General features: G+C 43.4%; 1 protein-coding gene across 1 annotated transcript in view; it reads left to right on the forward strand.

The window, feature by feature from the left end:
• Positions 1–20: 20 nt before the first annotated feature.
• Positions 21–14,038, forward strand: part of LOC309438411 (gamma-aminobutyric acid receptor subunit rho-2) — a gene marked incomplete at its 3' end in the record, with an annotated part of 37,856 nt that continues 23,838 nt past the window's right edge. The window contains exons 1-2 of the mRNA XM_082049726.1: positions 21–1,043; positions 8,889–8,995. Of these exons, the coding sequence (XP_081905852.1) occupies positions 856–1,043; positions 8,889–8,995 (295 nt within the window). The 5' untranslated portion in view covers positions 21–855. The remainder of the gene's footprint in view (positions 1,044–8,888; positions 8,996–14,038) is intronic.

The following is a 14,038-nucleotide window of genomic DNA, read 5'->3' on the forward strand; positions in this document are numbered from 1 at the left end:
GGAGCTTTGCCCTGGACTTGCTTTTCCTTTCCTAGAGACTCGCTAGTGGGCCAAGCAAACTGTTCTCCTACCAGTACCACACGCTGGTTGGTGGTAAAGCAGCTCAGTCCTTCAGATAGGTCGTGACAAAATAACCTTTGAATGGTTTCTGAAAACAGCCTCTTCCTTGTGGTCAAAGAAATAGCTGCTTTATAGCTTTTCAATTTTTATTTCAGACTTTTTGAATAAAAATAAAAATGCCTGGTTGTGCAAATTCCTATTTCAAAAAATAGGTATTAATGTTGACTTATGTAAAGAGTCTATTGCATGTATAGATACTTTGGGGTTACTGTGTTTTACGTTTCCTTTAAAAGCAAAGAGTAAATAAAAGATGAGCTATTTCCTCCAAAAATCATTTTATCTTTAACAGCATATAAAATAAAATCTCAACTGCTATAAAACCATCAAAATACGTATATTTTACAATGACACACGTATCTGGAACGTGGCACGGGTGCTTTCCAGTTTAAAAAGATTCCATGCAGAGGAACAGAAAATCTGGAAAAGCCTAATGAGAAGGGACAGCGCGGTTTGACACAGTCTGGCAGGGGGATAGCTCTGTCCTGAGATTAGAGGATTGAGCGAAAAGCTGGCGTGCAGAATTGCAGGTTTTTATATAATAGCTTTAGCAAATATCCTTTAGGACCCAGTGGAAGTGTTTGGGGAGGTGAACTTGGTGGGTAATGGCCAATCGTTCAGCCGCGGTGAGGGAAAAGCTTTTTGCGAGGAGCCCCTAAAAGCCTGTCGAAAACATCACGTCAGGAAAGCGACGTTTCCAGCGCCGATCCCCGCCGCGCCGGAATTCGGGTTAATTCAATGTTTAAACCCGGGGGGACTTGTGCTACCGGAGGTCACTGGCGTGCAGGGTGCCTGGGTCCTGTCTGCAGCAAGATGCCTTATTTTGCAAAACTCCTTTTATTGATCTTCTGCTTGGTTCTTCTTGTGGAAAGCAGAAAGCACCGGAGGAGGAGGTGGACGAGCCAGGCAGAGGTGCAGAGGGCAAGGTAAGGGCTATTCAAACACAGGCGTTTTTCCTGGAGTGTTATAAATACATCGCTACACAGACACAAAAATCTGCCCTGTCAGTGTCTTTGTGCATATTGTATGTGCAAACAGCTTTATACGTAATATTTTTATACTCATCTGTGATACTGCATTTAGTTTTAACTGTAAATGTACACATTTAATGATAATTAACTCTTAATGAGGCAGGTTTTGCAGGTAAGTTGGCCACTTCAGCGTGGGTTGTGGTAAAAATGTTCTTAGCCCTATATGTGAGTTACTGAGAGAATTCAAAGGAGTTGTAATTAGTAGAGATTATCAAATCTATGTATTGTTTCAGCACTGTTTCAAGAGCACGTCGCTGGAATGTCTGTGCTATTTATGTTCACTTGAAATTGCATATTATTCTCTAACAAACTGAGTGGGGGATGTTTGTTAGCATGGATTATACTAATTAATAACAAATAAATCCCTGAAAGTTATCCAGGGATTGTAAAATTAAAAGTATATTTTGAAGAAATACACGGAAACTTTTAAAAAAAGCAGATTTTAAAGTCAAGGGCAGGCACGAGAAAGAGTTAAAGATCTTAATAAAGTTTATTAGGTTTACCGTTGCTGAGATTTGACCAGAGGTTTACATTAGAAAAGATAATATTCCAAACCTGTCAGACAGACCAAAGTATGTTATCCTTATTTGTAGTTATGTCATTCAGTGGCAATTGTACCTTACGAGACTGTTCATTGTTTGAATGGCTCAAAAATAAAATCGGGTTAATCCATCTTATTAAATGGCTTCACTATGGCTGTAAACCCCCATCTTTTCATTTATTTTGTTGGGTTTTTTTGCTTTAACTCTTAACGTATTGATTTTATAGGAAGTGGTGGTACTCAAACATTTTACAAAAAAAAAAAGTGATGTAATTGAAAGCAAAGAATATCTAATACACTCTTAGAGTTACACTAGCTGAAAACCACAAGAGCACATGCTTGTAGTGACATAAATGTTATAAAGCTGAAACAGCTGGGGCCTGATCCTGAAATCCTAAAGCAAACTGAAGTTTTACCACGGATTTCCACAGAATCTCTGCTATTGAATGGGATCTTTCAGTTAACTCTGGAAATTTTTCCAAGTCTATTTCTGAGACATGTGAGGGATTCAACAGTATTTCCTTGCAAACCATTCACAGGTAGTAGAGATTGTCAACTTTGAAGTTAAAAAATAGTATAAATCCTCCTTTTAAACACGACTTTATCCAAAAGTAGTGCTGTTCTCTGTTTTAATAAGTTTGAATATTTTGTACTACATTTAAAAGTTTCAAAAATAATTTACAGTTCCTAAAGTGCTGTTTTTTTGTGAAGTTGTGATAGAGTGGAAGTCAAAGTACTGCTAACATTAGTTATGTAGATTAATTTACTGGAAAGAATAACCGATGCTATTTGGTGTCTTGATTTTAATGAACAGTTTTCCAGCCAAGTAGAACCTGAGGATCTATATGCCTTATATACACAGATACATTTTTTTTTTACATTACCTATGCAAACAGTGTACTTATTTAGAAGTCTATAAAATCAAGTTTTCGGGACTATTAAATGTGAATGACATTTTAAATACAGAGAATTCTGCAATATTGCATGGCCAAAATGAAACAAAAATAAAAAAGAGCATCTGGAGCAGTGACATTGCTATTTGAAATTTCCACTTACACAGAAAAAAATACAGTTGTCTCTAACCCAGCAATGAATAGTGGACTGTTTCAGTAAATGGAAATTAAAACCAGTACCTCTGCTAGTTTTCTAATAATGTAAGAGAAAACAGCGTCCTTTTTAATAACTGCCTCACATTTTCTGCGTAGTATTTCTCTCGTTGACTTACCCTAAGAAATACAGTGAATTTTACAGTAAATATATTAGCGAGGAACGTTTTGTTTTGGATCTGTATTTGGTAAGTTTGAGATTTGTGTCTTTGAAGTTGATACGCCATCCTGATCTCAAGATCTTTATACTGATTTCAAGAAGCTGGCTTGGCTGGCGCGGGTGCAGAACACCTGGGGTTCTGTGGTTCTTTATTTGAACGCTGTGCAGAGGTTCTTACCTGCGGAGTCCTGTGGGACACAGAGAAACCAGCCTGGGCCCACCCGGGAAAGGAAAATGCTGAAGCCAGGTTAGGGCTGTGGGGTTAGGAACCTGATAAGAAATGCCAGGTTAAAGGTTGCCTGTGCATCCTTAATTACTCCGCTTGTTTTACATGAATATCGAACTGTAATGCGTTGTTTTTTCTGGGTGGTACCTCGCTCAGCATGCAGGATGGATAATGCTTAATTAGAAACTGTGTCACTTTGCATTTTCTCTTACTCCTGCACCCCTCACCTCCCTGATAATGCAAATCTCCTACAAACCAGCGGTATGACCTAAAGAAGGAGCTGCCTGTGTGCGGCATTTACACGACCATTGCTTGGAGCAGCTTCATGTTCTGCTCTTGAGAGCCTGGGCTTTGCATGGGAAACTGGAGTGTGCTCATTGAGTAGCAACTCCCGCCTTTCGTACTTTGACGGTAGGTTGTGGGTTTTTTGTTGTTGTTGTTTTAATGTTTTCCACAGATACAGTCTCTGTTTCTTAACCTTACAAACCTGGGTGAAGGGAGTCAGTGATTCCTCTTTGTGCAAAGTTGAAAGCCTTTTTGCCGCTGTACCCGCTGGCGAATGATGCAGGGAAACAAGGGCTCACAACTCACACAAGATCTGTTGGCTAAAAAACCCCCTGCATTTCATTCTGTTGTAGAGAAATCAAATGATAAATGAAATACAAAGTAAAACCCATCAGAGTCACCTGGTTGACTGCCAGGCAGGGGATGTTGGCCCCAGTGTTATCTGCACACCAGGGAATACATTTCCAGAGAGGAGGTAAAGACTTTGGTGTTGAAGGAAAGGGTGCAAGCGTGGAAAGGTGCAGATTTCTGTGTTGGGTGGGCCATGTTACCAGCCAGGATTTCCCAGGGAGCGTGTGCTGCTGCCAGGGCCTGTCACACTTGCTACGTGTAGTACTGACCATACAGTGCGTGTGCATGTGTGCTTGTAGTGTACTCGGAGCATCAGCCTTACTGTAAGTGCCAAGCAAGTGCTGTTGGCATGTCCAATACTGGATTTGAGACAGCCTGGGGTACTCTTCAGTAGCTCTGTGGTGGCTGCATGTCAGGAATTGCAAACAAATGCTGGCAGTCCTCCTAGACTACCCATCTGGGCAGGATTTCCACACAGAAAAAGAGGAAGTCTGAAAAAGAGGGCTCTTGTTAATATTCATTGCTCTATAAAAATTCCTGATAATGCTTCTGTTCATTGCTCTGCATAAATTGTCCTAGAAGAGAGGGCTCAGGAGACATTTGCCATCTCGACTGTGCTTGTGAATGCTGTGTTTCCAGACAGACACACAGACGCAGCCTGGCTCCGAGCCTGCTTATTTCTCTCTCCTAACAGTTGCGAGAAGCCTCATGCTCCAGCCAGCAGAAACACTGCACTTCTGAAACAGAAGCGGCTTTGAGCTTCTGTTAGCTACAGACTTCCTGGCAAGGTTTTTGGAAGCGGTCTGTGATTTTGAATGCCTCATGAGAGATGTGATTTTCAGGCCGTGCTACATGCCAGCCTGAGGTTAGGACCTAGAGCAGGAAGGAGTCCATCAGGGCACGGCAGCACGAACCTCAGGACTGTTTTTGCAAACAGGGTTCCATGGGGGAAGCAGCTTGCTGATCCCTGCTGAGACGGCTCCTGCTGGCAGACGTGCTCCCTCTGTTGCCTTGCAGGGCTGCATTTTTTCCCCAATTGTCAACCAGGTTCTGCAAACATGTCTTCTGGCCTGTGGTACCTCCCAGACCCTGCTGATCCTCTCAGGTGTATGGTGGTTTCTTAGAAAACGTGATATGTGTGAATGGGTCAGTGGTTAAAATGTTGATAACCATTTCCTACAGGTGTGTTGCTCACCTGAGGTTCATGCCCAGGGCATTGCACAACCCCTAATTGTGTAAGGTCTGATGTCTCCTGAGATTTTTTTCACCAACACCGCAGCATCACAGCAGGGCCACGAAGCAATGTGAACCAAAAGCAGGGAGAAACATGCACACACGCAAATGGCAGCAGCAGCAGCAGATGTGAGAAGCAAAGCTCATGCTTGCTTCTTGGCTGTGTGCTCCGTGTCTTCATGTTTGCCGTTGTGACTCCTTGGCTGTTGCTAACGTTGCCCCTCTGACCTTGTAGTAGTTGTGCAGTTGTCTGTGTAGACTGTGAGATGCTCAGAGGCTCGGCACTGCCTCCTCACAGCGTTCAGCGCTGTCTCTTCAGCAGCTGTGCCTTGTTTTCCCCTTCAGCAGAACAGCAGCTGCTGGCTCCCTTTGCTAGACCTGTTCCCCTCTACCGGGGTTAGTAGGGCTGGCTTTGGGCTGGATGGATGTAGGAAGAGGCAAGGAGTGCAGGGTTTGGGATACGCTTGGTAAAAAAGCGGCTCCATACTGAAGTGTGGTGAGATTTTAGCTGGAAATGTAAAAATACTTTAAGGAATCCCAATAGGAAGTAGGATAATAGGAGCTGACGTCCAATGACCATGAGATATCTGGTGACCAAAGCCAATGCTGAGTTCTCCAGAGGGACGTGCAGACTCAGGCTGGAGATCCCGTCTCCTTTCAGGCTCACCACGTAGCCATTGCCTTACGCCCCACAGCACTGGGACTGATTGCAATTTTAGAAGTTTTATATCTTGCTCTGGACAGGTCTGAATGTCTGCATAGATACCCACTGCTTTTTTGAGTCCTGCTGAGCTATTATCTGTCATTTCTCATGCCATCAAAATTTAATTTTCTTTGATATATTTGGCAATATAAAAAGGATCTATTTTATGCAACTGAGAAAAATTCTGAATAAAAGTGACTGGAAAGGAAAATACGAAAAAAAATCTAGGGCCTTTACAGAAGCTCAATGAGATACCTGTCCCCTTCTCTCCTCTGTAAACAGGGAAGAGTCCTCACAAAAGACAGTTTTATCAATCTCATCCCACTTGAGCAAAATGTAAACAGCAATAAAATTATATATGAAAAACATGGCAAAACAGAGGAAGGGAGATGGGTGGCTTTAAATGAAAAGTGGTGAACTGCAGAGAGTGCATAAAGCTGAAAGAAACCCTGACAAATCTATAATCAGAAGTGCTAAAGACCATAAGGACATCAGGGAGGATTTATGAGATACCAGTGATCAGACTGTCAGTGAAGACGCCTGATGTGCAGGAGTGTTCGGTGCATCCTTCAGCTTTGCAAAGGCACTGGCAGCTGCATCCACCTCTGCTGCAGATCGTGAGATGCTCCTGGTGCCAACCGGTGGTGGGGTGGCACAGGACACCTGCCAGAGAGGATCAGGCGACACCAGCATAGCTGATGTCACGCACTGTTATAAAGAATGCATTGTGGGTTTTGGTTTTGTTTGTTTGTTCATCTGTTTGTTTGTTTCCAAACACACTTGGTCTTGTTTTTGAATTAAATTGACGGGAAGTTATTATACATTTCAAAGGCTGTGTAGGTTGCTTGTAATTAAAAATAGCTTTATACAAAATCTTTGTAAATGGATTAAATTGATTAAAAAATAAATGGTGGACCTCAGTCTGTAAATTCTGAATTGTCTGTCATGCACCTGAAGGTCTGCACATGAACTGATGATTCAATGCTGGCTCTTAAGTGCAACTGCTGGCTCAGGACTTCCCTGAAAACCTGTTTTCTTCCTAAGGCAGTGTCAATGTCTCCAGCCAACCCTCTGCAGCCACAGACTTGTTCTTAGCGACTCTCCTGTGTCCTATTTGCTGTTTGATGATTTTTAAATTAATTGATCAGAGCCTGGCATTTCAATGAAGCCATGCCATTGGTTTACAAGATGGCATTGTAATACTGTCAGGGTTTTCCATACTATTTATTCATATAGCATGCAATCCAAAGATTGATTGGATTTTTAACTGGATTTTTTCCCCATTCTTTGAGCACAGAGAGTTGATTGAACATTCACTGGTGCTCAGGCCTTTTCCTGATGGTTCAAGTCAAGCAGACACAGTCACATCATTCTTCTCCACTGCCAGCTTCTCAGGAACAGAGGCAATACTGCAGACTGTGAAGCAGAGAGCTTTGTCAGCAGCTCCAGCCTTTGCAAAGAAACACAACCTGCCCATGCAGCAAGCAGGGAGAAGCTAAACTTTTGCCTCACACCATCCCCATTAATGGCCGTGCTCAGGTTTGTCCCCCTGCTTTTAGGTAAACATTAATGCATCTGTGTTGGGAATGCACTCGCTCCAGCTGGCTCCTTTTTACAGCCATCAGGGATGGAGATGCTTGCATATCCCAATTTAAACAGGGCACAAAAGGAAGTGAATGGGACTCAGATTTTCATATGTAATGTGTGCCATGAAGCACAAGGGCTTATATTCCTTCAAAACATCAATTTAATACTTTTTTAATAAATTCTGTTGCTTCTTTTTTACCTCCTTATTAAAGTAAGCAAGTTCTCCATGTTAACTGCAACTATCAACACCCCTTAGGTTTTATAATTTCTTTTCTGAATTCAATGCTCTGATGCAAAATTTTTCTTCTGATTTGTGATGTATGCTCTCTTTGCTCCTGCTCATCATGATGTATATTTTAATGACCCTAAAGCACATCCATGGCCGTTACACAGCCAGACTTATGCGTGTGATGATATTTTTCTAAGCTCTGAATTTTTGACCAAGGTTTTAAGCCTAATGCATCTTTGGGTTTGTATCTGTTAGAATAGTCAATTTATTTTTCCTCTGAGATTTTTGTTCTCTACTGTCAGTAATATTTCTCCCACACAAGCAAATGAATTTAAACCACTTTGTATAAAGTTATTTCTATTTATTATTATTCTTTTTAGTAAGTTGATGACAAAATGCTAATTGCAGCAGTATTTACAACTTTGTCACTTCTTATGCCCAGAGCAAAGAGGTTGAGGAATCTTAATGGTCCAAATCCTTCCTGCACCACTGGGGAATGCCAGGGTTGCCGATCAAGATTTTCTTCAAAAGTCCATGCAGTACCTGTCTGTCTGCTGTTAGTTACCCACTTGTGCCATTTTTGTGACTGTCTTACACTTTCATAAGGGGTTTGTTGTCCTCCTTGTTCTACTGTTACATGATCTCTCAAATAAAGAGTTAGGACTTATTCCCCCTTAATATTTGGAAAAGTGGAGGATTGCAGGTCTTGCCGACTTCTTCAGGTCAAACCCTTCTTTTCCTGCTGCTGTGGATGGAAATGCGTGAATTTGTCTCATTGTTAAAAGTCAAAAGCCAAAGCGAGTCCTCTGTCCTCACAAGTTACTGGTACCCAGCTGATGTTCCTGGGGCAGCTAGCCTCAGAATAGTGTGTGACATTGCCTAGCCACTGTCAAACAGAGCTTTCTCGTGACAATGTCACCTTGGTACCCAGGCAAGTCCTGGCTGGGTAACGTGGGGCAGAGTCAACTGCTTCTACTGTTGCTTTTTCTGTCATATTTGCTGCATCACAGCTGCTCTGTGAGAAGTTGCACACTTGGCCTTATGTCTCCTTGGGAGCCGTGGTGTCTGGGGTAGAGAGAGCACCGTGTCCATCTCAGATCCGTCTGAGGTGGCAGGGCCAGGTCTGAGTTGGTGCTGTGGAGAGGCAGCGCTGGGGCTGCCATGCTGGCCTGTGCCATGGTGCTGGCAGCAACCGCCCTTCCCTCTGTGGGGCTGTGCCCACAAGGCCGCCACTCCTGGGGCTCCAAAATGGGCCAGGCCGTGTTCAGCCACAGAGTGCTGCAGAGACGCCACACCAACGCTATCGCTGTCTTTTGCAGTCGCATCTATAACAAGAACAATGACGTGACCAAAACTTGGAAAGGAAGGACGGAGCAGCTTCTCAGGGTTGATGACCATGACTTCACCATGCGACCGGCTTTTGGAGGTGAGGATAAAGTTGTTCCCTTGATTTCATGCTCATCTAATTGAAAGTCATCAATCATGTGATTAAAAAAAAAAAAAAAAGAAAAAAAAAGTCTCTGGCCGGCTGCACTAGTGAGAAGGGAAAGGGCTTGGATGGTTTCAGGAGATATTTAAGGCAACTCAGAGAGGCCTCATCCTCACCTTCCAGTCCTCTGTACAGCTCCTTCATTCCTTTCTGTTTCTGAAGTTGGCTCTTTTTTTTGGCTAGTGCTCTGGATGGACCCTCCTGGTAAGTATGTCACTGTTGGGACTGCAGGTTTTAATGTTCACTTGTAGTTGTGAAGTTGCAATGACCCTTTTAGCTGATGTGATCAAACTGCAAAATAAAGAGCTCTTTGGGTGGACCACATCACACCGTTCCTAGGAGAAAACGGAGTATTTTTGTCCAGATAAAATCTTGTCTCTCTAAAGCAAACACAAGGGCAGGAGAGGATGCCTCCATCACCTGCACTTCTGTCTTCTGTTGTACCCAGCTACAGGAACATGCTCACCTGATCCTTCTAAGCTCACCACTGCAGAGGTGGAAAATTACCTGAATAAAAAAATGTGCTGATATACCAGCACGGACATCCCTCTTCTGATTAGATGAATAACCAAGACCATTCAGAGCTAAGGACAGAGATTTCTGCAGCTTTTGATGAATGACTAATATTGCATCCTTTGTCAATCGGCTTTCTAGGATGAAGGGCAACATCTCCCTCTCCAGTTGTTCACTGAGGTATTTTGCATTTTGCACCTAGTCCAAGAGAGCATCTCTGACCTTGTCCATTCCTGGCACAGCTGGAGAGATATTTCTCGCCCCACAGTGCAGATGTGCTGATCTGACAGCACAGTGCTGTCCCCATGCTCACAGCTCATACATCTCCCAACTCCAGAGTTCAAAATGTGTCATCACCCGTGTTTCCCCCACACACACTGTAATTTGCTAACAAGTTGCAGTCCAGCCTCCCCATTGGAAGTAACTCTATTGATAATCGGTGGTAACTTGACCTGCTATTTCTAGGGTTGAAGAGTTTGCCTTAAATTGTCCTCTAGGTGGAACATGGACAAACCTCCCTGGGGTTGGTGTGGGCACATCTGACAAGCTTAGGCATGCAGCTGAGGCTCAGGGCTGAGGTCTGGGCACTGGTTCTGGAGGCCCTGGGTATGCCTGCTCGTTTTTGAATCAGCTGTCAATGTGATACTGAATGAGGGGCCCAAGGGCAACCCCTCACCTGCTCCGGATGGGTTTCTCCCTGACAGTGATACTGCTGCTCCACCCTCTGGTTACAGAAAGGGAGATTGTGGCTTATTGCTGGTGCTTCCTCTCCTGCCAGGTTGTTTCTTTTGGAAGGTGAGCCTTTCAGCAGGGCGGATTTGGGAAGGAACCTGACCTCTGAAAGATGAAAGGACCAGGGAGCTGTGAGATTTGTTTCATGGACTGACCTAAATCCTCCTGGCACCAGGAGGAGATGGACATTGTCAGGATTGTCCAGCCAGCCACCTTGTTAGCTCAGTCTCCCATTTGTTTGTTTATTTTTTGATCTTGGTTTTCTTTACCTGAGTTTTTAAGCTTCCTTTTTTAATTCCACCGCCCCTTCCCCCCGATTCTTCTGTTCTGTCTGCAAAGCCTGGATCTGTGAGGTGTTGGCTGGATGTCCATGGCCTTCGGTTCGGCTTTGTTTTGTTGGCACGCTGCTCCGTCATGGATATTGGTGATTGTGTGTCATCCCACATGGCTCTCCCAGCACAGCAGTGGTTTATCACAGAATAACAGGATGCTGTGGGGAGGCTTCAAAGGTCATCCAATCCACCCCTCTGCCATGGGCAGGAATGCCTTTCACTAAATCAGATTGCTCCAGCCTGACCTTGAACACTTCCAATGATTAAATCAACACGTGATATCACCACTGCACTGTATTTCTGTAAACAGATAAAATTTCTACTATTTTTTATCAAAGGCACAGACCACGTGAGGAATACCTTTGTGCACAGTTCCCACCAAGTAGACACAGAGTTCCACGGTTACTCCTCCAGTGCTAACGTAACTGCATTTTAATCCCATTGTCTTGTTTTCCTATGCTACCTCCCATCACAGGCATTAGGATACTGCTAGAGCCTAAAAACTTTGAGTAACATGTAGAAAGTTGAGAAATATCCTAGCAGCCTTTGGTGAGAAGGTGACCTTTGGTAAAGGAAAAACATGATGCTTCTGTAATTTTTCCTCAAAACCTCCTTATCTTTCGGGGCTACCTGGAACAAAGGTGGGGTGTTAGGAAAGTTGCACTAAAATTTGTACGGCGAGGAAAAAAACATAGCAATGACTCTTGTTGAGGCTCCAGCCTTGGAAAGCACAATTCACACACACAGACATAGCTTGGGGGCTACAGGTTCTTGTACAGCTGCAGAATTATGCAGCAGAGTTTTAGTGACAGATTATAAGCCTGAGGGGAAAAAAATAAAATAAAGGAAAGAAACAAAAGCCTGGTAAGATGCGATCCTTATATTTTCTTCTGTAATACTATTCGTCAGGCAGTCACAGTGATTTGCCATGCCCTGTGAGTCCTTCCAGATTTTTGCATCAGCAATGCCAGTCAAACTGATGTGGTCTGACCTGCGTAGGATAAAAAGGCTTTGGTACCACTGAAGCGGAGTAGAGGAGCCTGTGGGATGTGTGTGACTGTAACTGGTCACTGCCCTACGCCTGGCTTTGCTCTCCGAGGGCAACTCAGTGACCATGGTCTAATGGAGAGCTCCGTGGCATTGCACTGGGCCTGTGATGTTGTGGTGCAGGTGAGAAAGGCAATTCATCTCTGGAAAACATAAATAATATCATAAGGAGATTGTGAGTGATATTAGACTATAAAGATACCCAATACTGTAAAAGCGATGGTTCCCAGGCTCTGTGGAATAATGGGCAGCTGTTAACCTTCAGCATTTTTAGTGGACCACTCTACCGCTTCACCACTGAACTTTAAGCTAAAAGGGGATGGGATCTGTAGCTACTTTAGTGTGGGAATGGTGACTCTTGCTGCTCTGCATGGGATGATCAGCACGCTGCCAGCCCAACACAGCTGTGACCATGGGGCAGGGCAAGCCGGGGTTATGCAAGGTGAAATGGAAGAAAAACATTAGAGAACGGTGAAGGTTTTTTCAAGAAGAAGTATCTTTGTAAAGAGCAAGTGAGCAAGCAAATGTTGTGTAAGTTGTGTTATTAACAGCCCACTAGGCATGGTTGTCTTGCCTGCTTTCAGCCCATTAGAGGCAAGCTATTGGGTACAGTGGTAATGACAAAGATTTTTGCTTTGCTGATGTTCAAAGTAGCCTCTATAAACTAAAATAGACTGTGCTTGTTATGACCCTTAGGGAGTTATCTCCATGTCAGTGACCTTGTTCTAGCTAGCAGATGTTCAGGTATTATTTACAAATATTAATATTTAAAGATTATGTAAATGTTTGGTTTGTTGCCTTCCTTAAACATCCAGTTTAAGCACTATTTCATCTATGACATCTCATATTTTACAGGGATCCTGTGAATAAGCAGCTTTAGCTGATACTTAAAATAGCTGTATCTTCTTTGCTGAGGAACAGCCTATTGCTGTGCTTTTATTATATTTCTTCATAGCCTAATAACCTAACATCAGCTGGTCCTCGCTGGCCTTTCTTGGCAGAATTTTCATCAGGATGGATGAGTGGCGGTGTGAATGAAGCATCAGTAGTTCACTTAGGGCTCATACCAAGGGCTGGAATGAAACTCGCTTGTCCCTCAAGGAGATGCAAAGAAACGAAGGTCTCTGCAGTCACGTGGCAGCTGATGAGTGCATCTGGTGGTGACTGCTTGGAAACTGCCCGTGCGTAAGAGGACCCATACATATATATGTATATATACATATATACATATATACATATATACATATATACATATATACATATATACATATATACATATATACATATATACATATATACATATATACATATATACATATATACATATATACATATATATGTATACACACAGACATACATGCAGAAACACTGAAGATTGTTTTGCAGCTTGCAGACCTGGGATCCCTTATGGACATTTCTGAGCCTCTCTGTGTGTATGCAATATGCCAGCAAAGTAGTCTCAAACCTGCTTGTTTCCCATGTAGGTATTTTTATCCTACATTTGCCTCCCTCCTTCAGAGACAGATGAGGGGACAGAGAGAGTGTCTCAGGGAAAGGCAATGAGACTTTGAAATCACTGCCAAAGAGAAAAATTGAAGAGATGTCACAAAGCTTTAGTCTCAGAGCTGGAGCGGAAAACTGACAGCAGGCATTTTCATGGTAGTGTGCTATTCCCTATCTTCCAAAGCCTGCTGCAGTCTTAAAAGATAAAATCCATGTTTGTGTCCAGTACCTGTTTCTGAGTGGGAACTGGCTGGTCCTTTGCAGCTTTCCTGGCTGCTTCTCAGTGGGTAGTTTTAGGTGCTGAGACATCCTGGACGTGACCAGCTTTAATGTTGGGCACCTTCTGAAGTAATTCCTGAACGGGACATGTAGAAACCTCCAGGGTTCCCTGGAGGGGCTAACCCCAGACAAGACATCCCACTCAACCTGGGACAGAGTTTAGTATCCAAAATGGAGTTTTTGCAAGACAAAACAAGCCACAAAGTCTCCTTGGTGTCAGAACGCACTCAAAATGGAGACTTGTTGGGTCTGTCTATTCTACTTGTGCAGCCACTGAATGAGGATGCAAATCGGGTTTGCTCTCAAGGTGCAGCACCTTTTCTATATGCAGCACCTAAGCTGAGTGTGTAATGGCTTCCAGTGAAGAGCAGGTCACAAAACAGAGCAGCTCACTGCAGAGGAAAGAGAAATGAGGGAGCACTCTCACCACTGAATCTCAGGACACTGGGTTGTGAACTTGGCAAAGGAAGAAGGACATATAAAGCCACAAACACCTTGATAGGCTGGTCCCTGAGTATCTTTTTAATATTCAACTTTGATTTGAGGCAAGGACACTGACATGCAGGAATTTACA

This window comes from Streptopelia decaocto, assembly GCF_964273445.1.
Source record: "Streptopelia decaocto genome assembly, chromosome: 3".
Lineage (NCBI taxonomy): Eukaryota > Metazoa > Chordata > Aves > Columbiformes > Columbidae > Streptopelia > Streptopelia decaocto.